Source organism: Pseudomyrmex gracilis, unplaced genomic scaffold, assembly GCF_002006095.1.
Source record: "Pseudomyrmex gracilis isolate BER0280 unplaced genomic scaffold, ASM200609v1 scaffold_54, whole genome shotgun sequence".
Lineage (NCBI taxonomy): Eukaryota > Metazoa > Arthropoda > Insecta > Hymenoptera > Formicidae > Pseudomyrmex > Pseudomyrmex gracilis.
The window spans coordinates 477,684-489,869 of NW_018020638.1; the positions used below are offsets into that span (position 1 = coordinate 477,684).

The 12,186-nt window shown below is 39.6% G+C and overlaps 1 protein-coding gene across 1 annotated transcript; it reads left to right on the plus strand.

The window, feature by feature from the left end:
• The first annotated feature begins 3,985 nt into the window (after positions 1-3,985).
• Positions 3,986-9,622, plus strand: LOC109853755 (radial spoke head protein 3 homolog). The gene is made up of 10 exons (XM_020426146.1): positions 3,986-4,064; positions 4,707-5,608; positions 7,150-7,231; positions 7,299-7,472; positions 7,581-7,709; positions 7,794-7,997; positions 8,161-8,323; positions 8,526-8,612; positions 8,700-8,917; positions 9,513-9,622. The coding sequence occupies exons 2-9, from the start codon at positions 4,815-4,817 to the stop codon at positions 8,903-8,905; spliced, it is 1,839 nt and encodes a 612-aa protein (XP_020281735.1). The 5' UTR covers positions 3,986-4,064; positions 4,707-4,814; the 3' UTR covers positions 8,906-8,917; positions 9,513-9,622.
• The last annotated feature ends 2,564 nt before the right edge of the window (positions 9,623-12,186 follow it).

Consider the following 12,186-nt stretch of genomic DNA (forward strand, 5'->3'; position numbering starts at 1 on the left):
TTCTTGTAATTAAAACTGTGTTATTAATATTATTTTCTGCTAAAAAAAAAGTTTCTTTAATTTCATTAAGTGTTGGTAGATTACGCCACTGTAGTAAAAAGAATAAAAGCGTTATTCTTAACATTTTATGTATATAATATCAGTATATACTTTTGATTTAAAAAAGTCACTCCTACATTAATATTTACTTTTTTATAAATAATACTGTAAATTTATAACTTACATATGTCATAAAGATAACTTTACATCATGAAACTGGAAGTTTCGTATCTTGGATACGGAACGGTAAGACCGCTATATCAATAAAAGGAATTTCAAAGAGTTAAGCTGTTTCTATAACAACAGACAGTGTGTGTGATAAACAGGATCCGCCTTGACACATCGCGGATTCGCGTGAAAGAGCTGACAAACGCAGGCAGCGCTATTTCACACAATTTCGAGAACCGGATTTTCAATAAAATTTTGTGCGAGACAAAGTTAACATTTGACAATGGCTACGAGAACGAGGGAACAGTGTCGGATGTGTAATCGAGGATTGCAATCTTACACCATACCCTCCGAAATATCCGACAGGAGGGAAACCTACACTTATGTGAAGAGTCCGAGGGCAATATTGCACATTCAAAAAAAATACAGAAATCCTCCGATGTGAGTACAATCAATTATTTGTTTTTGCTAAATATAAACACGAGATATACGCGACACACGTCTTAAACGTGTCACCTTTGCGTGCGCGCGATAAAGTTCTGAAACTTTGAAAACTCCTTGACAAACATCGACAAACTTTAAATTACATATATGTGGGTTTTTAACACCTCAGAATATAAATGATCCTTTTTCCACGAAAAAGAAGGATTGTTAAAAAGTCTAATTAGGTCTGACGATATATCGTACAACTACGCGAGATTTTATTTACATCGATAAAAACAAATGTGCAAATATATAGTTAAAAATGTTTGCATGATTGTTGACGCAACAAGTGTACAGTGTGTGTTATTTTCTTGTGTAAAGTGTGCTTTTTTCTTGTTTAACGATATCGCGCAAATATACACTCTCTAATCATTCTCTGAATTAATGATTCCGAGCATGGCACAAGTCTGTAACACAATCGTGTTCGAATGTATTTCACTTAAAGTACATCTTTCATATTTAACATTGAGTGCTAAGTTCACACAAGAAGTGTGAACTTTAAACTTTAGAGGAGATTTCTTTATGTCCGACACACGTAACGTGATCGTGTCTAATTGTTTTCTCACGCGTATTAAAAAAGAATGTTACAATGTAACTGCAGTATTCATACTGGAGTAATGGATACACACATATTTCACAATTTTTCTAAATTAAAGAGAACACGTTATTATTATCGCAAGAAAAACAGATTATAATAATTGTGTTATATTTATTCCTCCAAGAAAATAAAATAAATAAATTAGCAAGGCTGAGAATCTTTGAACTAAAAGGAGAATATCAATAAACTAAGGAAATCGCTGCAAGTCAATAATGCACAACGGCCATTTAATTTATAGATTATTATGCTTATAGACGACAAAAGGGAATGACCGCGGTGGCGGCAACGCCGTTGATTTTATCGTCAAATGTCGGACAAAGTGTGATGCTATGCACTTGTTTCACGCGATTTCGAGATCACAGTTACATGTTTGTGCTTGTTCACTTGTAAACCAAAGGAAACGATTCTTCAAGTTAATCGCGGCTTATTTATCACTTTATTGAGTATCATAATAATTAAATTTATTATCGCAGTATAGAATTATTCACAGAGAAAATTATCTGTTTTTTTTTTTTTCTACAAATACACACTAAATAACATAATAAACATTACATAATAAAATACGTGGTAAAGTGTCATTATAAAAAGAAAAATTTGACTTAAAAGGATTTCACTTTTGTGTACACACTTTGTTTTACGGATACATAGAACAATCTAGTTAAAGACTAGTTTTCCTAACTGTGTCCATCGCGCACTATATTTAGAGTTAATCCCTGTTCGGATGTTACATAATAAAATAACCTGCGAGTGATATTGATTAGAATAAAAAACGCACGCTTTACGTTACATTCGGACGAGACAATCGATCATGAATTAACAATAATGACCTCCTACATAAAGTTGTCTCAAACGCGAGAAAATCCGTTCCTTATAAAACGACAAAGTGATCGATATGGTCAACATGTTGTTGAGAAGTTTACAAAACCGTGCTCTCAATTTTTTTTTTTTTTATTTAAGTAGGCCAGAAGAAACTAAAAAGATGTATAAATTTTTGTGTGCGTGCTTGTCCTATATTTATTTTATCGTTCATTTTACCGCGAATATCGGCCTCTTAGGCATACGATCGCACGCGATGTGATTGAAAATCCAAGTGAGAAAAAAAGTTATTCAAGGACATGTGTACAAAAACTTTGCGTTGTAAAATAAAAAGTTTTACTTTTTTCTGTAAATCAAGAATGTTTTTCCTAAACTAAGACTTGATTCTCTAGTTAATTGTGTATATTTATTGTGGAAAAAATAAATTTATATACAAAACTCATCAGTCGTCAAGTTAGTCATGTTCTCAAAACAAATTCTTTCCAAGCTGCGTCAAGTAGCAGCGTAACAAAAATCATCTCTTTGTTAACAGAGTTTCTCGAAAAATGTGCGGTAATTCTTTCATGGTAATCGATAGGACATAAAATACCCAGTTGTTGGCGACCGTAAAAAAAACAATAGTTCGTGGTGCTATTTACAGCAGAACTATTCGGGTATCGACCAATCAGATAATCGCGCTCACACGCAAAAAATAGAAAAATACAATTTGTCGTGTCATCTGCAAAATTGTCGACAAATTTTTCAATAAATGTTTTTTGTTTTTTTTTTTTTTACTCGCTGGATCAATATTTCTCTGTCAAAGTTCGTTAATAATGACAAAGTTACGCAGCCTCGTACATGTCACTCGTGCGGCGCTCGTGTAAAGAGCAACAATCTTTTTACGAAATCTTTTTCAAGAACGTATGTGCCACCTGAGCCAAACTCGACTCGGTTTGAATAGATCTCATAACCAGATTAATAAGCGCTATATGTACGTAAATAACGGGTGTAATATATCTTCGAGCAACACGAAACCATTACGGATGATTGCGATACGATCTTAGACACAAGTCAACGAAGTTGTAGACTTCTCTCCCTTTAATTACCAAAAGACATTTAATTTCTATCACAATGTGCGCGACGCGCATTATGTGAATCGTTATACAATTTAGTATAATTGTAAATACGTATAAGACGCGTGTATTATTATGTCCATAGAAACGCGATCCATATTCATGTGTTAGATCTGATTAATACTCCCTCCCCCCAATCTGAATTTTCATGCGCGCCAGTTGCATAAGTGGTGTGGCATTACACAAAATCCCTTACTCATCTTGTTAATTCATTTTCCACCGCATCGCGTGCACTCACATTCGACAAACAGCCCACCTTGTTTCTCTTACAAATCGGAGCACAGCTACCTATATAATTCCGCGAGCGGAAAGAGTATCTAACAAACCTCCCAGACACCAAGGTTGTCTGAGTTTATACTAATTTCTCTTCGAACGCAGCAAGCGACACGTGCGCATTGACGTTGCTAAAAATAAAACATATAGATTCCTAGATTCGTTTTGTAGCAAAAAGCGTGAATCGAGCTATAGGCTTCTTAGCTTTCGCAACATAGTCATGATCAAATTGTGCGGTTTCACCTTGAAACGTTGCCTGGGGTTGGAAATCCCCCGGAACACGAGGTTCCCCGTAGAACGCGCACACGGCGGGCGCGAAGCCTGGCTATATTTCCACCCTCTGGACTTAAGCATGCGCAACGTCCACGGTGGTCAACGTTATTGAGTGGCCGGCAGCAGGGCGAGAGAATATATGTGCAACTTGACTGCGGTCTATAGCGGTCGATTCTAAGGACATTGTCCATCTCTCGACTAACCCCAGTCAGTAATGTCGCGGCTGCTCACAGCGTACGACGTTTTCTTTCCTCGATTGTACGCGGCTAGCAAAACCACCGGTTTGGCGCCAGTTTCGCACAGTACGTATTTAAGCCGATTTAACGGCGATTGAAGGTTGATAACAACTTCGAAAAGAATTAGAACTTGCATGTAAACTGAAGACACGTGAAAATAATTTCTATGTTTATTCGGTAGCAACGAAACCGCGACAGTTTGCGTAGAGTTTCTCATCTGTTTATAAACACCAATTAGAGATTGTACATATGTAGAGATGATAATTGCTCTTTCGCAGAAAGAAATAATTGATGAATTAAATTATTTAAAAGTTCATATGTAACGGATCTTCATATTTTATATTGCATATTATTTCGTCAGTACAATAAAAAATCTACCAGTCTTTTTACGATGAGTATCACGTGTCGATTAATTTTTTAGTTGTTATATCGCGATAATAGCTGCTCGATAATTAGACAAGCTAGATCTCGTGACGAATTATCGGTGAATAATTAAAGGGATAATTACGAGCGTCACGATCGCGTTTCAGCAACTTTGTTTTCTCACATTTCGAGGATACACGTATGTGATCCATGAGCGATCAATAGACTCTAATCGCTTTTTCTGATATTTTGCAAATGTGATTCTTTCTTTTCTCTGCGTAACATAAATGACGAGTGAAATTGCTCGAATAAAAAAAAAAAAAATGCAATCGTTGAATTTTAAAGGAAAACCACGCTTGAAAAGTTAAACACGTCACCCGAGCGTGATCATCATCTTCGATCGTCTTGCCATGCCCGTCGTCGCGAAATCGAACGTCTGAAGAAAGCGGAAGGATGCCCGCTGGTATTTCGGCTCTGGCGCCGTCGACGGAGGCGGGATCTTTTGAGCACGAGATGAAGGATCCTCCGGCCTTTGCGATTTTGCAGAAGGACGGTCTGGACTCGAGTCTGCCGCTTTTAAACGTCAATGAGTACGAGGAGATAAACCCACTGCGGCTCGCCATGAAAAACATGAAGAACACAATGAAAAACGAAGATTTCTGCAATCGCAGACGCATCAGCAAGTCGAACGAGCACCTGGTCCTGGCCAGTCTACAATCGAATCAGGTCAATCCGTTGACAATACGAAAGAAACACCAGAGCAAGAGCCAGGACAGCCTGGACGTTGAGGAGAGACCACCTACGGCCAAGTCCAGTATCATTATGTCAACGGAGGACTTCAACGAAGTGTTGAATGCGAAACTGCGAAAGATCCAGGAGCAGGCCGAGCAAGGCCGCAGGTCGCCCAAGAAATCGATTTCGCAGAAAAAGCCGTTTATCACGACCGTGAAGACAGGGGAATTTCTAATGCCGCCGCCGGAAGTGGCGGCCCTGCTCGGCATAGCGCCCACCAGTGGAAACGATGAAGAGACGGCGGCGACGGACGGATGCCCTCTGAAGAACAAGTTCAAGCCGTTAATATCGCTGGCCAAGAGGCCGGAAGTACGTCACAGCAGTCACAACGCCCGATGCCCGGCCGCTCTCAAGGCTACCGTGGACTTTTCCCTCGGCATGATGAACGCCACTACTCTCGCCAGTACCTCGACCTTGGACGAGCGTGCGAGAAGGTTCAGGAGGTGCGAGCCGGCGTAAGTGACGTCTATTATTGGTGACGTAGCACGCGTTATGTAAAGACGAACCCGTCACCCTCGCTGTCCAATTGACACTGCGGTATCGTCGCCTTAAGCCGCCTACGCATCCGCGCGTGTGTGTTCTTGCGAATTATATTTCACTGTATAGGTACAGAAACAGACAAAGATACGAATCTATAAAAGATAAAGAAAACGGAGTCACACACATTCGATGCGCAAGCGGCACTTATAGTCAGAGGTGCGAATTTCTAGGAGAACCGATGTAGATTATTCCATATTAGGAAACACTTTTTAAGTAAATACATCTTTGTTCAGAAATTTCATGTTTTTCAATGCGGTTTCAAACTTCGATAATTCGAGAAAATTTTTAGAGAGAGAGAGAGAGAAACGATGTTTCTAAAAACAAAAAATCGATCATCTACGACGAGTTCGATTAAAAAAAGATGAAAAAAAGAAAAACGACACTTCGAGAGGAGGAAAAGAGCGTATAAGAAGAGCGGGAATTGTTTTTCTAGCAGATTCCCGCAGGCGCCGCGCGCCTTACCGAAAAAGTTGGAACCGATCGAGGGCATGATGAATATGCTGCCGAGCCTCCGCGGGTAACGAAAACACCTTACAAGTGGCACCACACTTATCACTGGTCTTTTTAGTTGATAGCAGCTGCTTTCCGTTCCGCTTGTTTTCTTCCCGTTGGTCCGATTTATTGCGTGCGGTCGCACCCGAAAGGCCGTCGTCGTTCCTGGCGCATCCACGCTCTCTTGAATGTTCCCCCCGAACAAAAACGCGATTGGCGCTGACTTTTTCGAATAATAAAAAAATTTTTACTCGCAATTTTTCCACTAGACAGATCCTTTTTTTTTTTACACAACTGTTATTACATAAGCGAATTTAACAAAATGTAGCAATTATGTGTAAGTTTTATTCAATGTGGAGCGAAAAAAAAATCAATCAGTAAACTTCGCAAAAGCGTCTAGCGGCTTCTGTAAATACATTATAGACAAAAGTGATGGATTCTGCACGTGAAAGCCGTAAACGTTTTATTGCACCCGCGATGGACGTTGTCGTGATCATTATCAAATGCATTAGCGTGCGGTAGGGTCGTAGACATTACTATTGTTGTGATGTTGCTACGCGATCAAAACGAATGCTTCATTAAGTGCGAGCGAGCAAGTGTATCTATCGTGAACATAATTTTTAATAACAGATTATGTAAAAAAAAATCATTTATTTCCACGTTGAAATCTACCGCATATAGTGTGGGGCGTAATTTTTAACTTTTTTTAAACCGTTTTGTCTGAAGTATTCTAAACAATGCATATTTTTTTAAGCAAAACTTTGCGCGTACGGTATACGTATTGCAATTCAAAGAAAAATCCTTGGTAATATAAAGTTTGCCGATGTTTGCCCAAGAACGACGGGTCTCGCAATTTATTACTCAGCATGTTGAGCTCAGCTGAGCTTTTCTCGAATTTCTTTAGCGCATCACCGATAATAAACGAATTTTGATTTAAATCGACTCTTTTTTTTATTTTTTGCAGCGATCAGTCGGTTCCTTTCGGAAAGATGATGTTTGATCGACGCGTGGCTCGCGAAAGTGCGCCCACTTGCGTTTCCACTGTCGTAAGTATTGATCTTTTTTCAGGACGAAAAGTTCGTATCTTCTTTCACGGAATCTCTGTTCATCCAGATCGATGGGGAACAATCGATAGCAGCTAGGCAGGCGGAAGCGAGACGAAGACATTTGGCGAGGAAACGTGCTCAACTGCAGACTTCCAAAGCACTCGTCATGAGAACGGGTTCGCCACCTCCGGTTCCCGGCAGAAAACACGAACCGGTGCAAACCGAACTTTATCTTGAAGAGGTTAATTATAAAATCTTATTATTTGTTATATATATATATATAACAAATGATTATTTTTAAAGAATATTAGAAGAAGAATATAAATTTCCCTGATCATATATATTCAAGCTGACGGAGAAACCGGACGAGTTCGAAGTAGGCACACAAACCGAGCAGTTCATGGAGAAACCGGTAACACCAGTGTATTATTCGGAGAAGGTTGGTCGCGACTGTGGCACTCAAATCGAACCCGGCGAAGTACGCGCTAATCGCACTAAAAATTGTATTACACGTGAATATTTGTGTAACCAATTTTGTTATGTACAATATCACGCTTTCAAGCTCTTCGACTACGACACCGAGGTTCAACCGATTCTCGACGTGCTGGTCGGCAAAACCATCGAACAGGCCTTGATCGAAGTTCTAGAGGAGGAGGAAATCGCCGCGCTCAAGGCGCAGCAAAGACGATTCCTCGAATTACGCGCCGCCGAGGAAGCTGAGGAGAAACGACTGGCAGAAGAAGATAGGCGACGCAGAGAAGAGAAGGTATTCAATCTTCCGTTCGCATCTTGATTATTTCTGATGTGAGCGTCTTTCCGATAGAGCTCTTGTCACCTATTTTTCTCGTTCACATTTCATTATAAATAGATACGCGCCTCGCGCGAGCATGAAAACGCGTAAAAAAAAAAAAAAAAATCCCTTTCTCCAGGAGCTACGCCTGAAACAACAAGAGGAAGAGATGAGGGCTCAGAAGGAAGCCGAGGAACGAGTCGCGGCGGCGGTATTGTTGACGGGATACATCGCCGAGCTTTTGCCCGCGATTCTCGAGAGCTTGAAGATGTCCGGTTTTATACTGGACGAAATCAAGGCCGGTTCGTGAGCTCGCAAGAGAAACACTGACTACTTTTTCTGAATTTGTTAACCATAAAGGTTTCCTTAATTTCTCTTTATTTTGCGATTCTACCGTAAAAATATTGAGTTTTTTTGTTCCGCCCCTGCATTTCATCTCACTTTTCATCTCTTCGCGATGCGAATTAGCGCTAACACGCGCATGCGAACGTCAATTTGTTTCAGATGTCGAGGAAGGTTTCATGCCGTGGCTGATGAAGGAGGTCAAGAAAGAAATGGGTAACATGATCGAGAGCAGAGAATTGTTGATGGGTGAGTTTCAAGTTGAAAAGAAGCTAAATCGAAAGCGAAAAATTTTCATCTCGCGACATTTTTCGCGAAATATATAAATTTTTTCAGAAATAATCAGAGAGATCTTGGAGAATCGCGCACAAACGTACAGACAGCTCGGTGAGGAATACGATCTTTTACGGGAGAGGAGACTAATGAGCGAAGCTACATTGGAAGGTGGTGCAACCGACAGCGATTTCGTGAACTACGAAACACCCGCGATGGAAGAAAATGGTGCTTTCAACTCGATGGAAGAAACTGATTTAGCGGGATAAACACAACATTCGGTACGTGTCGCGTTTATATTTCACATATAGCATTTAAACAAAAATTTTAATTTTGTGTTTAAATTAAAAATCAAATTTCGAAAATTTGCTCAACGCTTTAAATTGAAGCAGAATTATAGATGACGAAATCAAAGAAGTACAAGCGGAGGCGATATTCACACAATCTGTTGATAATTTTCATTATCGCGCGAGTCTACGTGAACGTTGATGACGAGCTTCATCCAAAAACGAGCAAAATATTGTTAGCTTTCGGATTTAAGGATTCACTTTAACCAGCACAAAAGCAATTTCCAAGCTCGATGCCGTCTACATTAAGCAGTGTACACAGCTGTGTACAACAAATCCATCTCCTCCGCTTGCACCCTATGACAGGTCACCGCAGCGCGCTCGTGATCCCTATTGCAAACAGTAACCACCGAAAGATCGAGAAAAAAAATCATCAGAAATTAATTATCGATTCTCGAAGTCAATTGTGCGCGGCAATATAAAATTATTGTCAAACTTTGACGTCTATTTTTTTTATGCAATAGCATACGTTTAATGCGTTACCCTTGAAACGTATATCCGATGCTAACAACTTAATTTTTGTCTACAGTTCAGACTGACTTGGGAAATATGTAACGCAGCACAATGCTTTCAAGATAGATTAAGAAGCCGATTACGTTCTAAGATATAATTTTGTGGTTTACTCTTTTTTTTTCTTAGCCAGCGGAAAAGATATTTAAATAAAACTAGTATATATCAAATAAAAAAAATAAAGGAGTTTGATACGTAAAGTGATCTTGATTTTTTTCATTACTACCCACCAATTAATCTCATTTGCTTCATTTACAACATTTCTTTTTTAAAGTAATTTTGTATTTTTCTTTTTTTTTTTTTTTTTTTTTNTTNNTANAAGACGATTTCTTCACGATATTACATATTACTTTTATATTGTGCATAAAAATTAATAGAAGCGTTCGTGTCGTTCGGAAACTAAAGAGAAAATTTATTTTTGAATTCACTCGACACGCGGATTTAGACCGCCGGTACACCGCGAAAGTAAAAAACCTGTCCGCTCCAATCAGGATTAGATCAATCATAATAGGATGAGGTTTCACGCTGAATTGAGATCGGCACAGTTTTAAAAAGCCACCCACCCTCTTTAACTCATCCCTCGCGACGGTGAGAGAAGGGGACATATTGTATTGGATTAAATTAAGCAGGGGGTGCGTTCGCGTATCGGGCATTATATGCACAAAACTTGTGTGCCAAGTGAGTCGTGTTTTTCGGGGGAGGCGGGCAGTTTCACCGCGTGAGGGGAGACGAAGCGGGACGAAAGATGTCCAATTCATTGAAACCGGCATGCCGCCGAGGGATCCGACATTATTTCGTCATGTGAGCTGTGTCACCTGCATCTCTCCACGTGATTTTTCCCTCTCTCTCTCTCTCTCTCTCTCTCTCTTTCTCTCCCTGCGAATTCGTGTAACATGTGCTAATCTGTTCGAACTTCTGCTCCGCAAAATTGAGTGGTAAGGTAAAAATTCACGCGCTCTCTCTCGTGAATGATATCAGTCCTAGTCTTTTAATTCACATTTTGTAAATAAATGTTTTTACTATTTAATAAGTTCGGCCTGTATACAAATGACAGATAAATATTTTTATTCAGTAACGTGTCATGTATTTGTAAATTGTATAATTGTTTTTATACAATTCTAAAATCACACCATTTGTGCACGCATTTATCCGCTGAATGTTCGACTCAGTGAAAACGAGACTGTCGTATTTTAATATTTGCCCGTGAACAATCGTGGATTGGATTGACTCTTAAAATCAAGTAAATAGTTCCTAATGGTTAAATACTGCCTTAAACGCGGAGCGTATGATCGGGGATGAGAGAATGGGTTTGTAGGGTATTCGGCGGTCACGTGTCATGTTACATGCCACTCGTTTCTGCGGGACACGAGCAATATGTCGACGTGGCACGTGAACAGCGGAAGTGCACTTTGACTTCTCTCGCGTAGAACGTCACGCGCAGATATTTGCAACTGTTTAGAAATGCATCACACAAATTTAAATTAATGCGTGTTTAAATATTTCACGTCGTTATGTAATTACAGTTTTAATATCTTGTGATACGCGCAAATGTAACAAGCCGTTAAAAAACTATAAGAACAAATTAACGAAAATCGGAAAAACATTTGCGCGTATCCAGCAGAGCGCAATTTGCAGCGAATATTAATAATACATAAGCCATCGTCTTGTTTGTGAGGTAGCATTGGGGAGAAACTTTTGACACTTGCAGAACCGAGACGAATCATTTTTATATCCATCTCCCCGCAAAGGCGACCATAACTCAGAATTTCGATAAAGGGACGCGAAACAATAAGATTGGTTCCGTCTCCGCGTCGTAAAAGGGTCCAAGTCCGCGCACATCTCTCGCCACCGAACAATTCGACACGTGCGCATCGTGGTCATGCACTTTTAAATGTATGCAAAATATACTTGTCGATAATGACGATATGATATAGAAGGTTCATAATAAAGCGCGATTGCAATATTACATTAACTGCAGTTGTCATTCTGTAATAATTTTCAGAAAAGTTTTTTTTCTAAATTATGGGTTTTTATATCTACACAGTGTACAAATGATCTCTTTTAAATAATTAAAACCAAATTTTTTCATTTTCCGTAAATATGTGCGAATATGAAACTCATGCCTGAACCTTCCTGTCGCATTACGTAGTAGTAATGCTAGTCCGAGACGCACCAGCGTCTCTTCGCGCACCATCACCGGGTACTTGGTGCGCGGTTTGGTACGCGAGTACAAGACCGTAGAGGGTGCTTCCGCGCCGGTTTATTTTGAGCATGCCATCCACGAGGGTGCAGCGATAATACGTAGATGATAATCGCGATATTAATATCGCATTGGGAAGCGCACACATGCGTGCAAGGGGCTCATTGGTCACGGCGGAACACTTGCTCGCTTGCTGGCATCGCGGTTGTACTGAATTGCACCCTGATTTTAGAGAAAGAAGAAAGAGAGGGAGAGCACAACCCTCGGCCGCGATGCGGGCGACAAACGAAATTTATCAATAATCTGCGAGAAAGACAGGTATATTGTCGCCAATATTGCACAATATTATATGTCAGAGAAAATTATTGATAAGAAAAACAATTATTAATAAAAAAAAAAAATAAAAATTATTTAAATCTACATGCAAATAATTAAATTATTTTATACTCGCGTAATACAATCGCGTAATGAATCCGCGATACCTAATAAATTA